The sequence below is a fragment of the Lepus europaeus genome, chromosome X (genome assembly GCF_033115175.1).
Source record: "Lepus europaeus isolate LE1 chromosome X, mLepTim1.pri, whole genome shotgun sequence".
In the NCBI taxonomy this organism is placed as follows: domain Eukaryota; kingdom Metazoa; phylum Chordata; class Mammalia; order Lagomorpha; family Leporidae; genus Lepus; species Lepus europaeus.
In genome coordinates this window covers 86,008,289-86,029,686 of record NC_084850.1, presented here as the reverse complement: position 1 = coordinate 86,029,686, position 21,398 = coordinate 86,008,289, and the positions used below count along the sequence as shown (strand labels likewise).

General features: G+C 48.5%; 1 protein-coding gene across 1 annotated transcript; it reads left to right on the top strand.

Moving 5' to 3' along the window:
- The first annotated feature begins 14,308 nt into the window (after positions 1-14,308).
- On the top strand, positions 14,309-20,186 carry AWAT1 (acyl-CoA wax alcohol acyltransferase 1). Its single transcript, XM_062184473.1, has 7 exons — positions 14,309-14,384; positions 15,621-15,728; positions 15,960-16,030; positions 17,124-17,328; positions 17,965-18,136; positions 19,623-19,822; positions 20,032-20,186. The coding sequence occupies exons 1-7, from the start codon at positions 14,309-14,311 to the stop codon at positions 20,184-20,186; spliced, it is 987 nt and encodes a 328-aa protein (XP_062040457.1).
- The last annotated feature ends 1,212 nt before the right edge of the window (positions 20,187-21,398 follow it).

Below are 21,398 nucleotides of genomic sequence, written 5' to 3'. Positions count from 1 at the left end.
TTTTAAATTTTTTTTTAATTTTTGACAGGCAGAGTGGACAGTAGAGAGAGAGACAGAGAGAAAGGTCTTCCTTTTGCCGTTGGTTCACCCTCCAATGGCCGCCGTGGTAGGCGCGCTGCGGCCGGCGCACCGCGCTGTTCCGATGGCAGGAGCCAGGTGCTTATCCTGGTCTCCCATGGGGTGCAGGGCCCAAGCACTTGGGCCATCCTCCACTGCACTCCCTGGCCACAGCAGAGAGCTGACCTGAAGAGGGGCAACCGGGACAGGATCGGTGCCCCGACCGGGACTAGAACCCGGTGTGCCGGCGCCGCAAGGCGGAGGATTAGCCTAGTGAGCCGCGGCGCTGGCTAGCTGCTTGCTTTTGACAATTACACACACACACACACACACGTACACATACACAGTCATGCAACACTTAACGAAGGGGATCCACTCTGAGAAATGTGACATGAGGTACATTCATCATTTTATGAACATCACAGAGTGGACTTCCATGAAACCCAGATGGGATATATATCTGTTTGTCATAACTCATCCAGGCCCTTCGCAAATTTTTGTTAGTCTCACTGCCTTCAGTGAAGCAGATACTTTGAGAGCTACCTTTACTTTGTTCTTGTTCTTCAAGAACAATAGCTAAGGTGAAACGGGACACCCCTAACTGGCAAGGAGTAATCACTGATGTCCCACCTTTGTAGTCCTTAATCAATTTTATCTTCAATTTCAGGGCAGTCATTTGACACAGCCTCATTTTTTTTTTATTTTTGACAGGCAGAGTGGACAGTGAGAGAGAGACAGAGAGAAAGGTCTTCCTTTTGCCGTTGGTTCACCCTCCAATGGCCGCCGCGATAGCGCGCTGCGGCAGGCGCACCGCGCTGATCCGATGGCAGGAGCCAGGTGCTTCTCCTGGTCTCCCATGGGGTGCAGGGCCCAAGCACTTGGGCCATCCTCCACTGCACTCCCTAGCCACAGCAGAGAGCTGGCCTGGAAGAGGGGCAACCGGGACAGGATCGGTGCCCCGACCGGGACTAGAACCCGGTGTGCCGGCGCCGCAAGGCGGAGGATTAGCCTAGTGAGCCGCGGCGCCAGCCCAACACAGCCTCATTTTAAAAAGAAAAAAGATTTATTTATTTATTTGAAAGTCAGAGTTACACAGAGAAGGAGAGGCAGAGACAGAGAGAGAGGTCTTCCATCCACTGGTTCACTCCCCAATTGGCCGCAGTGGCCGGAACTGCGCCGATCCAAAGCCAGGAACCAGGAGTCAGGAGTTTCATTCAGGTCTCCCACGTGGGTGCAGGGGCCCAAGCATTTGAGCCATCTTCTACTGCTTTCTCAGGCCATAGCAGAGAGCTGGATCAGAAGTGGAGTAGCTGGGTCTTGAACCAGTGCCCATATGGGATGCCGGCACTGCCTTACCCACTACTCCACAGCGCCGGCCCCGACGCAGTCTCTTACTGGCAAAATCAACCACAGATTTTTGTATGCTTAGGGGCCATGATAAACAAAACACGAGATCATATCGAGCGCAAGAGAAAATGATACAGACAGGACACATAACACACATGGGATGTATGACGCTGCTACCGGCCATTGACATATATGCAGTCCATCATTGACTCAGATATCATATATGGCACACGACTGGGGGCAACAACTCATCTATATATCAAGAAATATCTGAATGGCATTTTCTTTCCCAGGGCTTTGGAAATCCTATATATATGCTGGAATTTTATTTTTAAATAGATTTTATTTTTTTTAACTTTTATTTAATGAATATAAATTTCCGAAGTGTAGCTTATGGATTACAATGGCATTCCCCCCCATAACATCCCTCCCACCCTTAAATAGATTTTAGATATTTAAAATTGACATCTCTTAGGGTGATTAGACCTTTAAGCAGTCAGTGTGTAATATCAGAATCCAGAATATTCTAAGCCTCATAGCTTCTCCCCAGTGTTTATTAAGGCTGATATTGTGCACTGTTAAAATATTTGCCAGTCAAGTACATATTATCTTAACTGGCGATCTGACAACACAATAATATGACAAACTATTTTCTTCCTATAGGAGGTACATTCCAGATCTCGACATTTCATATTTTCCTTGTAAGGGCAGTGTCCCTATCAGTGTTGGTCAGTGCACAGTCTCAGGGCTATATGTCACAGGTACATGCAGAATTCTGTCAGTCAGGTCTTAAACATATATATCCCATAACTAATAGATAACGAAGATAACACCCAAGTATGGCGAAGCAGTTTAGTGTTTGATAAAAACTACAAGAAGAATTCAATATGCATCATCTAGTCAATCTTATTTGTATCTAATGATCAGCAAAATAACTAGCTTATGATAAGTACCTGGGGTGGTTGTGTGTGTGTGTATGTGTGTGTCTCCATTTTCTTTGCATGCATTTCTATTTTTATTTTTTTGCACTAAAGTGAACTTACCTTTTCATTCCATCTTCCACGAACTTTTGGAAGTTCCTTTGTACAAATAAAAGCAAGTGAAAGCTAGACAAACACATCCACGTGGTGATTACTTCTGATGAGGCACAGCCTGAGGAATGAGGTCAGGGAGAGACGGACAGGGGCCATGGAAGCTACTCATAGCACCTATTTCTCACGCTGAGCAGTAGAGACACATATTTACATTATTATTCACTCAATTTTTAAAAAAGATTTTATTTATTTATTTGAGAGGTAGACTTACAGACAGTGAGAGGGAGAGACAGAGAGAAAGGTCTTCCTTCTAATGGTTCACTCCCCAAATGGCTGCAACGGCCAGAGCTGCACCGATCCGAAGCCAGGAGCCAGGAGCTTCTTCCGGTCTCTCATGCAGGTGCAGGGACCCAAGGACTTGGGCCATCTTCTACTGCTTTCCCAGGCCACAGCAGAGAGCTGGATTGGAAAAAGAGCAGCCAGGACTAGAACCGGCGCCCATATGGGATGCCGGTGCCGCAGGCGAAGGATTAACCTACTGCACCAGGGCACCGGCCCCTCAACTTTTTTATATGTATAATATACTCCATAATAACACAAAGAAACCTGGGGACCTGCATTATAGCACAGAAGGCTAAGCTGCTACTTGCAATATCAGCATCCCATATAGGAGTGCTGGTTCAAGTCCCAGCTGCTCTGCTGTTGATCCAGCTTCCTGCGTGGGAGATCCAGATGGAGCTCCTGGCTCCTGGCTTCTGACTGGATCAGCCCTGGTTGTTGTAGGCATTTCGGGAGTGAACCAGTGGATGAAAGATCTCTCTCTCTCTCTCTCTCTCTCTCTCGGGAGTGAACCAGTGGATGAAAGATCTCTCTCTCTCTCTCTCTCTCTCTCTCTCTCTCTCTCTTCATCTCTCTAACACTCTGCCTTTTCAAATAAACAGATAAATTCTTAAAAAAACAGAAGAAGAAAAGTATAAAACCCCAGCAGATCTGAAAAGGATGACATCTTGGTCTCAGAAACAAGAAGGCTGGGAAGGAGCGGGAAGTGTGGCCTGTTTCTGCTGCCCCACGCCTTGCCCTATGTCAGAGCTCCCAACGTTGACTGCACTACCAGGACTTCCTTGGGGCACCCACGCTTGGTCTGTGCCACTTGTAGCAGCCCCTCCCCACTGGGCACAATCTCTCTGCACTTGTGTTCTGTTTAGAAAACACAGTATTTATTGTTTTTAAATTTTGAGGTGGTTCAGAACAACAAGACACGTACACATACATAAATATCTATGGAGAGAGAAAAAATGCATAGCCATGACACTGATAATTATTGAATTTATAGCAAGAGATGATGTATAGGTATTCATCATACTGTGATTACCATGTCTCCTTTTTTTAAAAAAAAGATTTATTTATTTATTTGAAAGGCAGAGTTACAGAGAGAGGAAGAGACAGAGACATCTTCCATCCGCTGGTTCACTCCCCAAATGGCCGCAATGGCCGGAGCTGGACCGATCCGAAGCCAGGAGCCAGGAGCTTCTTCTGGGTCTTTCACATGGGTGCAGGGGCCCAAGGACTTGGACCATCTTCTACTGCTTTCTCAGGCCATAGAGGAGAGCTGGATCAAAAGTGGAGCAGCCAGGACTTGAACTGGCCCCCATATAGGATTCCAGCACTGTAGGCAGCAGCTTTACCTGCTATGCCACAGCACCGGCCCCACCACTTCTCCTTGTGTTTGAAATTATTCACCATAAAAAGTTGGGAAAACCAAATCTGAAGGCCTGTAGAAGAAGCATGCCTTCTCCAGTTCACCACCCTCACCGTCTCTCCCTATTAGCCTGGTCCCGGCGTTTCTAGAACCCCTGGTGGCTGGAGACATTAAGAGTTTGCGACCTGTAGCTCAGCTTGGCTCCTCCTAGATTTTGCTGCCTCCCACACGTAAGTGGCTCATACCAGATGCTTTTCTAATCCCCGTGGGCTGAGCAAACCACATGTGAGGTTTAGCTTTCAGAATAGGTGAAGGACAATAAAAGCTGATGTAATTCCCTAATACCCTGCAGCGAAGGGCAACCACCCACCGCCAGCAGGCAGCTTCAGGAACTTTGGCAGGTGTATTGGATCTTCGAACAGAAAGGTGGGGCCCAGGAGAAGTCAAGCCACATCACGAAGCTTCTCCCAGAAGATAAGATGAAGAGTTTTATGATTCTTTATGACTTGTGGCCTCTCTGACACCAAAGTATGGGAAACTCAGATGTTCCAGAAACGCTCAGGGGTCCATCAGTGGGGTAAGCTATTGCCTCAGGCATCTAATATATGAGAGGAGTGGGCACACAGGCAGCTGCTCCTGGACTTGGGAGTTAGAGTCTCCTTGAGGGTGCAAAGGTTGTAGACAGTTTGCAGCCAATAAACTGTTCCTCTTCAGATTGATTGGGTCCTAGACCCTCTCTGTCCAATCACCTTGGGGAAACAGAAGCAGTCTCCCCAGGTAGGCCTTGCCTACCCACACTGGTGATATGTTGGCAGTGTCTTTGCAAACTGTAATTTTCAGGGACCGAAGCACTTGGGCCATCTTCTGCTGCTTTCTCAAGTGCATTAGCAGGGAGGTGGAGCAGAAGTGGAGCAGCTGAGCTTGAAACAGCGCCCATATGGGATGCTGACACTGCAGGTGGCAACTTTACCCACTATGCCACAACGCCGACCCCTCCCATGAACTTTTTAAAGACCCCTTGTGTACACAGATATTACAATTTTTTGCACCAAAACAAATATCTCTTAAAAAAGATATTTATTTATTTGAAAGGCAGAGTGAAACACAGAGAGGAAAGGTCAGAGAAAGAAAGAGATCTTTCCATCTGCTGGTTCACTCTCCAAATGGTGGCAACAGCCAGGTCTGGGCTAGGCCAAAGCCGAGAGCCAAGAGCTCCATCCTGGTCTCCCACGTGGGTGGCAGGGGCCCAAGCACTTGGGCCATCTGCTGCTGCTTTCCCAGGTGCATTAAGAGAAAGCTAGATTAGAAGCAAAATAGCTGGGACTCGAACCAGCCCTCCAACATGGGACATCAGGTCACAAGCTGCAGCTTAACCTGCTGTGTCACAATTCTGACCCCCCAAACTTATCTTTTAATTCCACTTTACATAACTTTCTGAAGTCACCTCATATCACATTGCACTGAACAAATCCTCATTCCTTGCCACTCCCAGCTTGGCTGTTTCCACACACATCATCCAATTGTTTAACACACAAGAACAAGCTTAGAAGGCATAGGCAAGCTAGCTAGAGGAAGGCAGGGTGACCTGAGGAATAAGCTGATGTTGGCCAAAGCCCATGAGAAAACAGTCAGACTCCTATCTGATTGTTCTAATCATGTAGACACAGAGATCAAAATCACTTGCCCTTCTGACTTCCCCCAACCTTTGACCTAGGGCTAGATCTGGGTGGCAGTGGGGAGGGGGTGGTAGTTCTGTTGGCATTGTTATCTTTTGGAATGGCCTTGCCTTTTGACTTATTCTTGCCTTGACCTCCCCACCTTGCTGGCCTTCCAGAGCTTAGAATATTAACTGGTTTTTTAAAATTTAATATCTCAATCTCTATATGACTTGCCTTTGGCTTCGGAGAATGTTAATCCTTCTCTGTGGCCTACTTCACCTAGGAGCTGCCCACAGGCTGTTGTGACAGAACCCACTTGGGAGTCTGAAGATTCACTGATGAATCCTTTTAGGCTAGGGACTGAAGATAAGGGAAAGAAGAACTCCATTTACAAAGCTGTAGCATCAAGAAGAAACCTTGGCCTTGGTGAAGTCCAAGGCCAAAGCCAAAACTGCTAATCTGTGGTACAGGTTCACAAAAGAGAAAAGTCCTACCAAGAAAATAAGAATCAATAAAAGACAAGAGATAGATAGGTGGATAAGAAAAACATTCGTGAAACAATGATGAGAATGGTTCATCAGTCAAAGATGATTAACATACCTCTGTGGGCATGTTAAAAAAGGGGGAGGGCAGTGAATTTAGTAACAACCAGGTCTCCACCTCGCTAGGTTTCCTAATCTTGTTTGATGATGACTTAATTTCACTTAATACAAGGCAGAGCGGCCAGGTCCACCCACATACCAAGAAAGTCCTCGGACGTCCCAGATATTCTGCCTTAGGAAATTCCAAAACACTCTCACCGTTAGTTCAGGTGAGACTAGATTGATTTTTTTCTTCTCAAAAGAAAAAGAACACAACACGAAGCATAGAAACCAACACGCTGATGAGGCACAGATGTTCTTACCCTAGTTTATCCTGGGTACGGGCTGGCCTCAATGATCCATGGCTTACAAGGTTCATTCTTTCCAGGGTTCACCCCAGCCCAAGACTTGGGTTGCAACTCTGCTCACCTGGTTACCTGGTCCCTGGACCATATCCAGTTTCATGGAAGCTTGAGAATGAGTCCCCCTTTCTACACCACTAACTCCTAAAAAGCCCTAGGGGGAGGGCCACTAAGAAGTCGTGCTGGAAAAATTGCAGGTAAAGGGGGCTTTCTGGTCAGCCATGTTTCACCTCCCAGGGAAAGAGCTAGAAATCTGACTCCAGTATAGAACAGACACATCTCAAAGTTAGTGCTGCCTCCATAATAAGGGTTTGGTTAAGTGCTTTATGGTATGTTCATAAAATGAAGTGCTATGTGTAACACAATTAAGGAAAACTGACATGAAAAATGTCCACAGAGGTGGGCATTTGGCATGGTGATTGAAGATGCCAGTTGAGGGACCAGTGTTGTGCAGCATCCCCTGCAGGTGCTGGTTTGAGTCCAAGCTGCTCCATCTCTGATCCAGCTCTCTGCTAATGTACCTGAGAAAGTAGCAGAAGATGGCCCAGGTCCTTGGGTCCCTACCACCCATGTAGGAGACCCGATGGGGTTCCAGGGTGCTGATTTCGGCCTGGCCCAGTCTCAACTATTGAGGGGATTTGGAGAGTGAACCAGCAGGTGGAAGTGCCCCCCTCCTCTCTCACTCACTCCTCTGTAACTTTGCCTTTCAAACAAATAAAACAATTTTTTAAAAGATGTCAGTTGATACTCCTGCATCCTATATCAGAGTGCTTGGATTTGAGTCTCAGCTCCACTCCTGATTCCAGCTTCCTGCTATTGCACATTCTGGGTAGCATCAGGTGATGGTTCAAGTAATTGGGTCCCTGCCACACACTTAGGAGGCCTGGATTGAGTTCCAGGCTCCTGACTTTGGCCTGGCCCAGCCCTGGCTATTGAGGGGATTTGAGGAGCAATGGCATAGAAACTCCCTCCCTCTCTCACTCTGTCAAATTAAATACATAACTAAATAAACAACTTTTTCAATGTCCACAATGTACTGTTTAGGTGAAAAAGTAGGTTACACAGCAGGACATAGAATATGATCCCATTTGGGATAATAAATTATATATTATAAATAACATTTATTGGATTTTTACTGTAAGTACATATATATGAGCAAGGCACTAAGCAAAGTACTTTATGTGGATTATTACATCTTTGTAACAATCCTCTGATGTAAGTAGGCATTACCATTATCTCTTTACAGATGAAGAAACTTAGACACCAAGAGGTTAAATCACCTGCAACAGCTCACTGAAGTGGCAAAGCAGAGATATGAGCCTAGAGATGTTGGAATCAAGAGCTCAAGCTTTCCACAGCGACTCTGTATGCCTATACTTGTGCAGACAAAAATCAAGAAAGATACCAGGATATTTCCAGTTAAGCGTGGTTATTTGTGGGTGGTGACAGCATGAGTGACTTTTGTTCCCTTTCTATTTTCCTGAGTATTCCAAAAATTTTGTAGCTTGCATGGATTATTTTCACAATCAGGGAAAAATAAGAAATCAATTTCCATTTTGAAACAAGCAAACTAGCCATTGTTCCCAACTTGTAGGCAGCAAATTGCTGGGGAGTGGGGGAGCAAATGATTACAAAGACTCTGGAATCTCTACCTGACCCACCCATTATCTAAAATGAATAAATAATATGCTAGCATGTCAACTGTATACAAAAACTATCATGATGTGCACACACAGTGGCTTTAGTTTTTTAAGTATTTATTTATTTACTTATTTGAAAGAGTTACACAGAGAGAGGAGAGGCAGAGTGGCGGGGGGGGAGGTCTTCTATCCTCTGGCTCACTCTCCAATTGGCCAATCCAAAGCCAGGAGCCAGGAGATTCTTCTGGGTCTCCCATGCAAGTGCAAGGGCCCAAGGACTTAGGCCATCTTCCATTGCATTCCCAGGCCATAGCTGAGAGCTGGATCAGAAGTGGAGCCGCTGGGTCTCAAATTGGTGCCCATATGGGATGCTGGCACTGCAGGTGGCAGCTTTACCTGCTACGCCCCAGCACCGGCCCTTAGTTTTTTATATAGTTCCTATAAATTGATACTAACAGTACAACTATTATCATGGGGAGGTCCATGGTATCTTAAACATTAAAATACTAAAGCAAGGGCTGGCACTATGGTGTAGCTGGTAAAGCCACTGCCTGCAGTGCTAGCATCCCATATAGGTGCCAGTTCAAGTCCCGGCTGCTCCACTTCTGATCCAGCTCTCTGCTGTGGCCTGGGAAAGCAGTGGAAGATGGTCCAAGTTCTTGGGCCCCTTGCACCCATGGCTCCCATATCAAAGTGTTGGTCTGAATCCCAGCTAATCTGCTTTTGATACAGCTCCCTGCTAATGTGCCTGGGAAGGCAGTGGATAATGATCAAAGTACTTGGGCCCCTGCCACTCACATGGGAGACTCAGAAGGTGATAGGGGTTTCTGGCTTGGACTTGGCATAGCTGTTGCAGACATTTGGGAGTGAAACAGGGGATGGGAGATCACTTTCTCTCTCTATCAGTCTACCTTTCATATAAACAAATAAATCATTTTTTTTAAAAAAAACTATCAGGGGCCAGGGTGGTGGCATAGCAGGTAAAGCCACTGCCTGCAGTGCTGGCATCCCATATGGGCACGGTTTGAGTCTTGGTTGCTCCACTTCCAAACCAGCTCTCTGCTATGGCCTGGGAAAGCAGAAGTCCTTAGGCCCCTGCACCCATGTGGGAGACCCAGAAGAAGTTCCTGGCTCCTGGCTTTGGATCAGCCCAGCTCCAACCATTGCAGCCATTTGGGGAGTAAACCAGGGGATGGAAGATCTCTCTCTCTCTCTCTCTCTCTCTGCCTCTGTAACTCTGCCTTTCAAACAAAACAATAAATCTTTAAAAAAAAACATCAAACTGAATGCTCTAAGTCTATAAATTCTTATTTGTCAATTATATATTGATAAACTAAAAATAAAGGAATTTAATAAATTAGGATAGAATTAAAATGCAAGTCATGCAATAAAAATAATCAAAGGCTGGGATCAGTGCTATAGGGAAACTATGTATACAAATCCATCTCTCTGTAGCTTGAGTATCTTCTCAACAACATACTTCCTTTTTTAAGGGAGCAAGAAGAAATAGAGGTGGGTGTAGAAATTGTGAATTCTCACATTACTAAAAATTGACCCAGGAGGCTTGCTCCTCGGAGAAGACAATTTATCTGGATGAGAAAGTGTGGAGAGGAAGTAGACTCCCCAGGACATTCTCTTCCGGAAGGAGGGAGTGTAACCTCCCACACACTACCAAGCACGAGTCCCCACCCACAACCACAGGGCACTGGTGCTGCAATACCTGAGTGCTAGCATTTGTTCTGGGGCAAGCTGCTTTCCAATCAGCACGCGGACCTGGAGTAGGCGGGCGCTCAGGGGAGGGAGAGCAAGTGTGCCGAACTTCCTCATTTGCCAAACTGCCTCAAAGGTCAGTACCCGACTTCCTTTCTTTTCATTCTTTTTTCTCTCCCTTTTTAAATGTGTCCTTTGCCTTCTGTTCTGTACAGCCTCTTGTCCTCTCTGAAAGTCCCCAGGACCCACTCCTCCACAGGACTCCAGCGAGCTCACTACATGTAAGAAATCATCCAATCACAGACCTCAAACTAGCACACTCACTAATTGTTCATACAATACCGAGGGTCTAGAAGTTTCCAGACATCAGGAGCAGACACACTGACAAATGAAATATGGTGCTATCCCTTTAAAAGCATACAGTTGTCAGATGGGGAAAAGGTGCCCACACCAATTTACCTTAATGGGTATGAAGTTACAACAAGGTAGGAGACAGGAGTCAGAGAGAGGAATGAAGGTTTTCTTCCCCTCCCTCCCAATTTGGCCTGTATTTGGGATTCACATAGGAACCAGGTTCCATACCCCACCTCTGTTCATGGAAACTGGTATGGAGGTGTGGAAGGTGGGCTGAGCTCCAAGGAAAAACAGTCTTCAACTGAAGGGAGAAAGGGAGATTGTCCTAGAGTAAAAGCAAATTAAGATCTTGCTAAAGGGATCCAAGCTGAATCCTATGCAGTCTTTGAATCTGGCTGCAGATCTGTAGGAAATACCAAGTTGCATGCTGAAGCGCAGCATGCAATACACAAAATCCAGAGGTAGAGGGCAAGCCTGAAAATTTAAACAGACTAAAAGTCTTCGGAGCCAGTGCTGTGGCGCGGTGGGTTAATTCTCCACTTGCAGCATTGGCATCCCATATGGGTGCCAGTATGGGACCCATATGGTGTCCCAGCTTCTCTTCTTCCAATCCAGCTCTCTGTTATGGCCTGGGAAAGCAGTAGAAGATGGCCCAAGTCCTTGAGCCCCTGCACCCACGTGGGAAGACCCAGAAGAAGCTCCTGGCTCCTGGCTTCGGATCGGCACAGCTCCGACCGTTGCGACCATCTGGGGAGTGAACCAGCAGATGGAAGACCTCTCTGTCTCCACCTCTCCTTCGCTCTGTGTGTCATTCTGGCTTTCAAGTGAATAAACAAATCTTTAAAAAAAAAAAAAAGGACCAAGGTCCTGAAAGACAAGAAAAGACCTCGAAATTATCACAGGCTGCAAGAAACTAAGGAGACACAATGATTAAATGCAATGTGGAACCCTGGGAGAGAAAATGGACAGCAGTGGAAAAACTCAGGCAATCCGAATAAAGCCTGGAGCTTAATTTGTAGAAATGCCCCAGTGTTGATGTCTTACTTGTGATCAATATACCATGGTTATATAAGATGTTAACATAAAGGAGAGGCTGGGTGAAGGATATAAGGAACGGTATCTACTCTCTTTGCACATTTGCCATCAATCTAAAATTATCCCCACATGAAAAGTATGAACAAAAAGGAGAAAAAGAACATAGCAATTTTTTTAGATGGATTAGACTAAACTGTAGTCATTAGGGAAGGACACTTTGTAACATGAAACAAAAACCACAGGAAGGCAAAGCAGAGATGGCTCTGAACGTCAGGGTAACGGTTTCTTTGGGATGGCAAGAAGGCTGTGAATGGATTCGGACACACGGACAGGGTCCTGGGGTGGGTAGTTCCTCACCTATTCCCTCTCCTGTTGATAGCTACAAAGTGATTAAAATAATTCATTAAGCCATATATTTGTTTTAATTTGTTTTCTGTATCTGAGTTTTACAAACAATCTTCAAAAAGCTCATGGAAAACACATATGATGAAAAACCTAGACGTGGATTTTGGGTTTTTTGCACCAAAATAAACTTATCTTTCCACTCCATTTTCCACTAACTTTAGAAGTCATGTCATTTATTTTAATTTAAAGATTTATTTATTTGAAAAGCAGAATTACGGAGAGGCAGAGACAGAGGGAGAGAGGTCTTCCATCTGCTGTTTCACTCCCCAAATGGCCACAATGGCTGGAGCTGGGCTGAGCCGGAGCCAGGAGTCAGGAGCTTCTTCCAGGTCCCCCATGTGGGTACAGGGACTTGGGCCATCTTCCACTGCTTTCCCAGGCCATAGCAGAGAGCTGGATTGGGAGTGGAGTATCCAGGACTCAAACCAGCGCCCATATAGGATGCCGGCACTGCAGGCAGCGGCTTTACCTACTATGCCACAGCACCGGCCCCCTTCATATTTTTTAAAAGATTTGTTTGAGAGGTAGGACTACAGACAGAGAAAGAGAGAGAGAGAGAGAGAGAGAGGTCTTCCATCCATTGGTTCACTCCCCAAATGGCCGCAACAGCCAGAGCTGGGCCGATCCAAAGCCAGGAGCCAGGAGCTTCCTCTGGGTCTCCCACATGGGTGCAGGGCCCAAGGACTTGGGCCATCTTCCACTACTTTCCCAGGCCACAGCAGGGAGCTGGATCTGAAGAGGAGCAGCTGGGACATGATCTGGTGCCCATATGGGATTCCAGTGCCGCAGATTGAGGCTTAGCCCCACTATGCCTCAGAGCCAGCCCCAGTCCCCTCATATTTTACAATGAGTTAAACACACTCACACTCGTGCACGCGCGCGCACACACACACACACACAGAAAGGGAAAAAGACTGAAGAAACATAATACACAGATACAATCAATAAACTTCATTTGGATCCTGATTTAAATTAACCAGCTATAAAAAAAAAGACATTTGACTATAGATTAGATATTTAGATATTGTCAGGACTATTAAATTTTGTCTGTTAGTGACATTGTTATTATGCATGAAAACATGTACTTTTTTGTAGATAGATAATGAAGTATTTCAGGGTGAGAAGACATGGTGTCTTAGAATTGTGTTAAAATGCTCTAAGCAAAAAAAGAAGGAGAAAGAGATGAAATGAATACAGCCAAACGTTGCTAGTTGTTGAAGGTGAATGTGGAGACGAAAATTGGTTGCAGTCTGTAGTTTTGGTGAGCCTGGAAATGTTCATAATAAAAAGTTAATGGGGGGGGGGCGGCTGGCCTGGTGTTCGAGATGCTGCTTGGGTTGCCTGCATCCCTTATGGGGGTATGTGGGTTCGAGTCCCAGCTCGGATCCTGACTCCAGCTCCCTGCTAATGCACACCCTGCGAGGCAGCAGTGATGGCTCAAGTCCTTGGGTGCTTGCCACCCACATGGGAGACCCAGATGGAGTTCTTGGCTTCTACCTGGCTCCAAGCATTCAGGGGGGGGGGGGGGACGGGGGAGAGAACCAGAAGTTGGGAGACCTCTCTCTCTCTCTCTCCTCCCCCCTTAAAAATAAAATTTTTAAAAATGTTTTAGGCCAGCGCCGTGGCTTAACAGGCTAATCCTCCGCCTTGCGGCGCCGGCACACTGGGTTCTAGTCCCGGTTGGGGTGCCAGATTCTATCCCGGTTGCCCCCCTTCCAGGCCAGCTCTCTGCTGTGGCCAGGGAGTGCAGTGGAGGATGGCCCAAGTCCTTGGGCCCCGCACCCCATGGGAGACCAGGAGAAGCACCTGGCTCCAAGCTTCGGATCAGCACGATGTGCCGGCCACAGCGGCCATTGGAGGGTGAACCAACGGCAAAAAGGAAGACCTTTCTCTCTGTCTCTCTCTCACTGTCCACTCTGCCTGTCCAAAAAAAAAATGTTTTAAGTTAAAGGAGAGAAAGGAAGCCCCAACCCAGGCTGCTTTAGGGTAGCAGCGCTGTAAAGCCAGGGGCTCTCTCTCTGGTCCACAAATGCCCAGAACTATCCTCCTACCAGTCATCTCCCTAAGCGCACAAGCCCTGTAGTCTCTCAGTGGCCCATGAAGTGGGCTTCCCCTTCTTGGGTCCCTGTGTCCCTCTGACTAGATGGCAGTCCTTCTCCCCTTTCTCCATCCTGATGAACTAATCCCAGGAAAGCAAATCAAAGGGCAGATGGGCGGGGCCTGTCCTGAAGGGGCGGTCCTGGGCACTGGCGAGCCTGCCCCCTGCAGTGGGTGGGGGTTGTAGGGCAGGACAAGAAGGGGAGAGGGCAGGTCCAAACTCTTCACAGTCACCTGCATTCAGTGTCGAGTGAGCTTCCAGAGGCCTGTGGCACCTTTGCTTGGACCGCTGTGCTAGAAACTTCGCCTCTCTCTGGCTCCTGGGCATCATGTCTTGTTCCAAGCGGCGTAATCACTTCCAGAGTCTGATGCTTCTGCAGTGGCCCCTGAGCTACCTTGCCATCTGTAAGTACCAAGCCAAGAGTACACAGCAAGAAGCCAGAGTCAGAGGCCAGGGCCAGGACGGAGGTGATTTGGGTGGTCATAGGGAGTCTTGTCTCTGGCCTGCGATCATCTGAGACAGCACTAGAGAGTAGAGCTGAGGAGCCTGGCGCTCTCCCAGTATTCTGGGAAGGAAAAGATGGAGCCCCCGGCGAGAGTGACAACAGGCAGGGCATGATGGAAATGGCTAGATCTAGCTCATTTCCTTCCACTTGCTAACTCTCACCATGCAGGGAAAGAAAATGTGCCCTGTGATCATGGAGAGTGGGACAGAGGAAGCATTTGCATTACATCCTTAGAGAAATGTAGCCTGTGTTTGACCCACAGAGCCCTGCATTCCTGGAGGGGCTGGCAGGGGTAGTGTGTGGAGAGACTGGAGCAATAGAAGCAATGGTGAATGGGTAAGAGGACAAGAATGGTACCTAGGAAACAGTGGAGGGACACGGATGCTGAGTAGGCAAACTGGAGGGCGACATGGATGGGATAGGGGCATGGGAGGGCAGGCTAGTGGCTTAACAAGCATTCAAGGATGATGGATGGGATGGAGGCAGGAGACAGAAGGAAAACAATAGTGGGCAGATGGGACAAGAGTGAAAAACAAGCTGGTGGCAGGCAGAGGGCAATAGAGGGATGGTGGAGTTAGGTGGGCAGGGGTGCAGATAGGCAGACAGATAGGGCTTTTGTATAGTAGATGATAGGAGAAATGTTGGAAAAAATCATTTATTTATTTGAAAGCAGAGCAATCGAGAGAAGGAGAGACAAACAGAAAGAGAAAGATCTTTCAGCTGCTGGTTTACTCCCCCAGTTGGCCACAACAGCCAGGGCTGGGCCAGGCCTGAAGCCAGGAGTCAGGAACTCCATCCAGGTCTCCCACACGGGTGGCAGGGGCCCAAGCACTTGGGCCATCTTCCACTGCTTCCTCAGGCACACTAACAGGGAGCTGGATGGGAGTCAAAGCAGCTGGGACTGGAACCAGCGCTCTGATATGGGATGCTGGTGTTGTAAGTAGCAGCACCCACAACACCTGCCCCAGGGGAAATTTTTGAAGGCTGAGTGGACATAAATGATACATGGGCAGGACCTGGACTGTGCTGAGGCCCAGGTCCAGAGGCCTGGCTAGTATGGAGAGCTGGTAACGAGACGGGACGTGGCACGTTCTGCTGGCACCACAAGTTTGGGCTGACCGAATCTCCTTGGCAGTTTGGATCTTGCAGCCGCTGTTCATCTACCTGCTGTTTACACCCTTATGGCCTCTCCCAGCACTTTACTTAGTCTGGCTGTTCCTGGACAGGAAGACCCCAGAGCAAGGTAAGATTTGTGGACCTACGAACGGGAAGGTTCCACCTCAACCCGCAGCCCTGCACAGTACGTGTCACTGACCAGACCCGGGGCTTCGTCATCCATGTTCTCAGAGCCACAGAAGCCTCCTGGGCTCTCTTCCTTTCCTACCTCCCTCGGTGCCACTAGGCAACCCTGGGTGACAAGGTACAGGGTGGCACAGTGGGACATCATCATCCCCTCCTGGCATTTTTGTTTCAGGCGGCAGGCGCTCAGCCTGGGTGAGGAACTGGACTGTGTGGACTTACATCAGGGACTACTTTCCCATTACGGTAAATGTCTCTTCCGAGCACCCCTCACAACTTCCAAACTCCTAGGCATTTCTACCAGATAGCTAAAGTGTCCGTAAGAAAGGCGAGCACCCCAGAGGAGTCTCAGTGCAGGCTGGACACACTTCTGGAACCCGTATTGCTCTGGTGCACTCCATAATCTGTTAGGACACGTTGGATACCCTTGGCATGACCTGGCATGTGACGCAGGCAGAAGACAGAGGCAGTTCAGAGACGTGAATAGTTCACATACAACAGAGAGGGCAGACAAGTACAGAGAGCTATAGGTTTGATTCGATTTAGAGGGGCAGTTTGGGGGGGGGAGACATTAGGAGAGGCTTCCCAGACATGCAAGCAGGCTCTTCACAGCCCAATAAAAGTTACTGGAATGGGCAGCAGGGGGTGGAGGCAATACCCAAAATCGTTTGTGCAAAAATGTACCGACTGCATGGATCCTGATTTTTTTTTTAAGGTTTATTTATTTATTTGAAAGTCAGAGTTACAGAGAGGCAGAGAGAGGGAGAGAAAGGTCTTCCATCTGCTGGTTTACTCCCCAAATGGCCGCAACAGTCAGAGCTGAGCAAATCAGAAGCTAGGGGCTTCTTCAGGGTCTCCCATGTGGGTGCAAGTGTACAAGGACTTGGGCCATCTTCCATTGCTTTCCCAGGCCATCATCAGGGAGCTGGATCAGAAGTGGAGCAGCTGGGACTTGAACCGGTGCCCATATGGGATGCCGATGCCATAGGCGGAGGCTTTACCCACTACGCCATAGTGCTGGCCGCACTGTCCTGATTTTTAAAGCAGAGCTTCCTGACCTTTGTCATGTCATGATGGCACTCACAGAAGAAAAACAAAGTAGCCCACATAAAGCACCCTGATGCAGGCAAGAGGCTGGCAGCTCTAGGTGCTCCACACCCTACCTTGTTACCCAAGGGCTGAGGCGCCTCCTTATCTTGGCCCCTCAAAGTCCACCCTGGGTCCCTCTATTGCAAAGTTGTGCTTTGGGGCGCACCCTACTCCTGGGGGGTCTGCCCCCTCCACTGCTTCCCACGTGATCTCACGCCCCCGCCTCTGGTGTTCCTTCTTCTGCCCGCAGATCCTGAAGACTGAAGACCTGCCGCCTGAGCACAACTACGTCATGGGGGTGCACCCTCATGGCCTCCTGACCTTTGGCGCTTTCTGCAACTTCTGCACCGAGGTCACCGGCTTCGCAAGGGCCTTCCCAGGCATCACTCCTCACTTGGCCACGCTGTCCTGGTTCTTCAAGATCCCCATTATCAGGGAGTACCTCATGGCCAAAGGTGCTTCTGACCACACTTACTGGAGCTTCTGCTCTAGTTCTCTGCTCGCAAATGTACCCTTTCACGCCCCGTTGCCACCACACTGTGCCTGGGGCATCATGGCCTAATAGTCAAGAGCGTGTGTTCTGGAGCTAAACCCGCCTGGGTTCTGAATCGTGGCTCTGCCAGCTTGCTGGGAGATCTTGGGCACACTAGCTAAGCTCCACTGCTCTCAGTCGCCCGATCTGTGAAGGGGGGTCCTGATGACAATAGTGCGACCGCAGGTGATGTGGTGTGACGGCTCAGAGCGATCAGGCCGGAAAAGGCTGCCACACAGCATGAAATTAATAACTAACCGCGGTCTGGGAATCAGAAAGTCCTTCTGCTTATCCCACCAATAACCTTCCGACTGCAGTTTCCACTCAGTGCCTCCTGCGAAGTGGAGATACAGCCCCAAAGTGCGTGCTGTTCTGCGGCTGCACAGTGTTTCCCTCTGCACACTCCCCAGCCCCATCTCACAGAGCCTCCTCCTAGAACCCCAGAGCAAACAACTGCACCTGGGGAAGAGCAGGCAGGAGCGTGTGCCCTAGGCCTCCCCTCCCCCGCTCCTCTCCTCACTCTGTTTCTCCTCTCTCTCTGTTCCTTGCTTGTGCCCAGGTCTGTGCTCCGTGAGCCAACCCTCCATTGACTACCTGCTGAGCCATGGCACCGGCAACCTCGTGGGTGTGGTAGTGGGAGGTGTGGGAGAGGCCCTGCAGAGTGTGCCCAACACCACCACGCTCATCCTCCAGAATCGCAAAGGCTTCGTGCGCACGGCCCTCCAGCACGGGTAGGTGTTCCCCCAGAAGAGGGCTGGGTGGTGGCCTTCTCCCAGCCGCATGACCCTGTTGGCAATGCCAAAAGTGACTCAACACGCGAGCCTTGCCTTCAGGAAATCTACTGCTCACTAGGCGAGATGGGCATAGAATTGCAAAATGGTTTAGGTCATCGACTCCTGAGCCAGCTGGACCAGTTCCCAGGAAGCTAAAATGCAAACCCAGATTCAATATGAGAGGTAGGGCGTGCGTGGTGGTGGTGAGGTGGGGGGCAGGGGCAGGGGCAGGGGCCAGGCTAGGGTTGCCCTAGGGTTATAGGTGATGCCCACATTATCAATACTGATACTGACATCTGCCTTTTAATGGGCAGTACAAGAGGCAGAATCTGGAGGCAGGCATCTGATGTAAATCCTGGTTCCATGATTTACTGTGCTCTCTCAGACAAGTTACTTAACCATTCTGAGAATTCCTAATGTCGCTATTACTAATCTCACCTACTTTGTACTTTCTTCATAATACCTACTCTATAGCTTCCTTGAACCTTTTGGAAGACTCCTCCTATGATTGAATTAAAAAAAAATGGCACCAAGATAAACATATCTTCTAATTCCATTTTCCATGAACTTTTGAAGTGCCCTGGTATATGTACCTCTAGGTGAAATTATCTCATCTTCTCTGTACTTTCTACCAATGGAAACAGAGTCAGGTATTCCCCTCGGCACCTCCTGGAAGCTTTTCATGCTGTCAGCCTCTGGGGGTCCCTGCCCAAGCCCTCTTCCCTCCCTGTACCCCCATATCTGATCCTTGCAATCCTGCCCCAGAGATAGCACTCTCACTGGCCTGGAAAATTTCAGAATAAGAGACCCTAAAGTGGGGAGCCCTGCAGATTTTTTTCCCCTAAGATTTATTTTATTGGGGCCGGTGCTGTGGCATAGTGGGTAAAGCCACCACCTGCAGTGCCAGCATCCCATATGGACACAGGTTCAAGTCCTGGCTGCTCCACTTCCAATCCAGCTCCCTGCTAACAGCCTGGGGAAAGCAGCAAAGGTCTACTATCCACATGGGAAACCTGGAAGAAGCTCCAGGCTCTTGGCTTCCTCCTGGTGCAGCCCCTGCCATTGTGGCAATTTGGGGAATGAACCAGCAGGTAGAAGACTCTCTCTCCCTCTCTCCTCTCTCTCTCTCTCTCCCTCTTTCAAATAAATAAAATAAATAAATCCTTTAAAAACATAAATAAAGATCTTCATATTAAAAACAGATTTATTTATTTAATTGAAAGGCAGAGTTATAAGGAGAGGGAGAGAGAGAGAGAGAGAGAGAGAGAGAATGAATGTTCCATCCACTGGTTCACTCAGGGGAGCCCTGTTTAGGACAAGAGGAACTGCTTTGGGCCTTTGAGATTTGCACACAATAGAAGGGGGCTGGGCCATGAGTGAATGTTCTTCTAGGATCTTCCCACCCCACCCTGTGTCTGGAAAATGAATCTGGGTTTCCCTACAGGGCTCATCTGGTCCCCACTTTCACTTTCGGAGAAACCGAAGTGTTTGACCAGGTGCTGTTCCATAAGGACAGCAGGATGTACAAGTTCCAGGGCTACTTCCGCCGAGTCTTTGGCTTCTATTTTTGCGTCTTCTATGGACAAGGCTTCCGCCCAGGCACCACGGGGATCCTGCCATACTCCCGGCCCATTGTCACTGTGGGTGAGTGTCGCCCTCAGCCCCCAGGTCACTTTAGCTCCTTCTCCACCTCCACCTCGTGCCTTCCCACCTCATCCCCATGGAAGAAGATAGTCGCTGAGCGGGGGAAGCTGGGTGTTGAGTTGGGGTGTGAGCCGGTCAGGCCCAGGAAAGGAGACGGAGGTGGAAGGAAGAAGAAATTCTCCCACTCGCTCCTTGTCTTTGTCTTGCAGTTGGGGAGCCACTGCCACTGCCCAGAGTTGAAAAGCCAAGCCAGGAGCTGGTGGACAAATACCACGCCCTCTACATGGATGCCCTGCACAAACTGTTTGAGCAGCATAAGACGCAGCACGGCTGCTCAGAGACCCAAAAGCTTCTTTTCCTCTGACTTCAGGGACCGTGTGCCCCACAGTACAAGAGCACATGTCTAAAAAGGAGACCCACCGCCAGTGCTGGCCAGAGAGAGGATGGGGGAGCAAGAGCGATGAGGGAGGGGGGCACTAGGACTTCCTTCTGAGCCCCTGCTCCCTGGGGGGAGTGCTCCCTGAGGCCTTTGCCCAGTCACTCCCCAGACCAGGGCATCCGGAAGCCCTTCCTGCTCTGCTGTCCTCCCTGAGCCTGACACCCAGGTCTTGAATGACCCCTGAAGTACTCAAATGATGGCCAAGCAACCACTACTCCATTTTTCTTCTTAGCTTTTATACAATTTTCAAGTGGCAATACAATTTGCATCTCGTACATGTAACCTGTTCGAGGAGTAAAGTTCAGCATATACAGTGTAGCTTTTGGACATTTCTCAGCACCCTCTGCCTAAAACCGGTACCCATTAGCAGTCACTCCCTGTTCCCCCACGTCCCCCAGGACCCTGGCAACCACTAATCTACTTTCTGTCTCTATGGATTCGCCAATTCTGAACATTTCATATAAATGGAACAATACACTATGTGGTCTTTTGGGACTGGCTGCCTTCTCTTAGCAAGTTTTCATGGTTGTTACATGTTGTAGCATACATCTATACCTCATTCCTTTTTATGCCTGAATAATAGTCCATTGGATGTTCCTAACACATTTTGTTTATCCATTCACCAGCTGATGAGCATGCAAGTTGCTTCTCTTTAAAAAAAAAAAAGATTTATTGATTTATTTGAAAGGCAGAGTTACAGAGAAGCAGAGGTGGGGGTTGGGGGAGAGGTCTTCCATCTGCTAGTTCATTCCCTGAATGGCTACAATGGCTGGATCTGGGCCAACCTGAAGCCAGGAGCCAGGAGCTCTTTTGGGTCTCCTGTGTTGGTGCAGGGGCCCAAGCACTTGGGCCATCTTCTACTGCTTTCCTAGGCCATAGCAGAGAGCTGGATCGGAAGTGGAGCAGCTGGAACTCGAACCAGCACCCATATGGTAATCCAGCACGGCAGGCAACAGCTTTACCAGCTACGCCACAGGGCCAGCCCTGCATGTTGCTTCCTCCTTTTAGCTATTGTGAATAGTGCTGCTAGAAACATTCACGCCCAGATTTTTGTGTGATAATCTGCTATCCCCAAACATAAAGACCTGGGCCCACACCACTGCCAAGCACGCCTTAGGAATGGATAAAAAGTGTCTG

What these genes read in the sequence shown, in the direction of transcription:
- AWAT1 (XM_062184473.1), top strand. Translation starts at nt 14,309, where the DNA reads ATGTCTTGTTCCAAGCGGCGTAATCACTTCCAGAGTCTGATGCTTCTG. An exon ending in CGCACGGCCCTCCAGCACGG is followed by an intron (nt 18,137 to 19,622) that starts GTAGGTGTTCCC and finishes GTTTCCCTACAG; the next exon opens with GGCTCATCTGGTCCCCACTT. An exon ending in CCGGCCCATTGTCACTGTGG is followed by an intron (nt 19,823 to 20,031) that starts GTGAGTGTCGCC and finishes TTTGTCTTGCAG; the next exon opens with TTGGGGAGCCACTGCCACTG.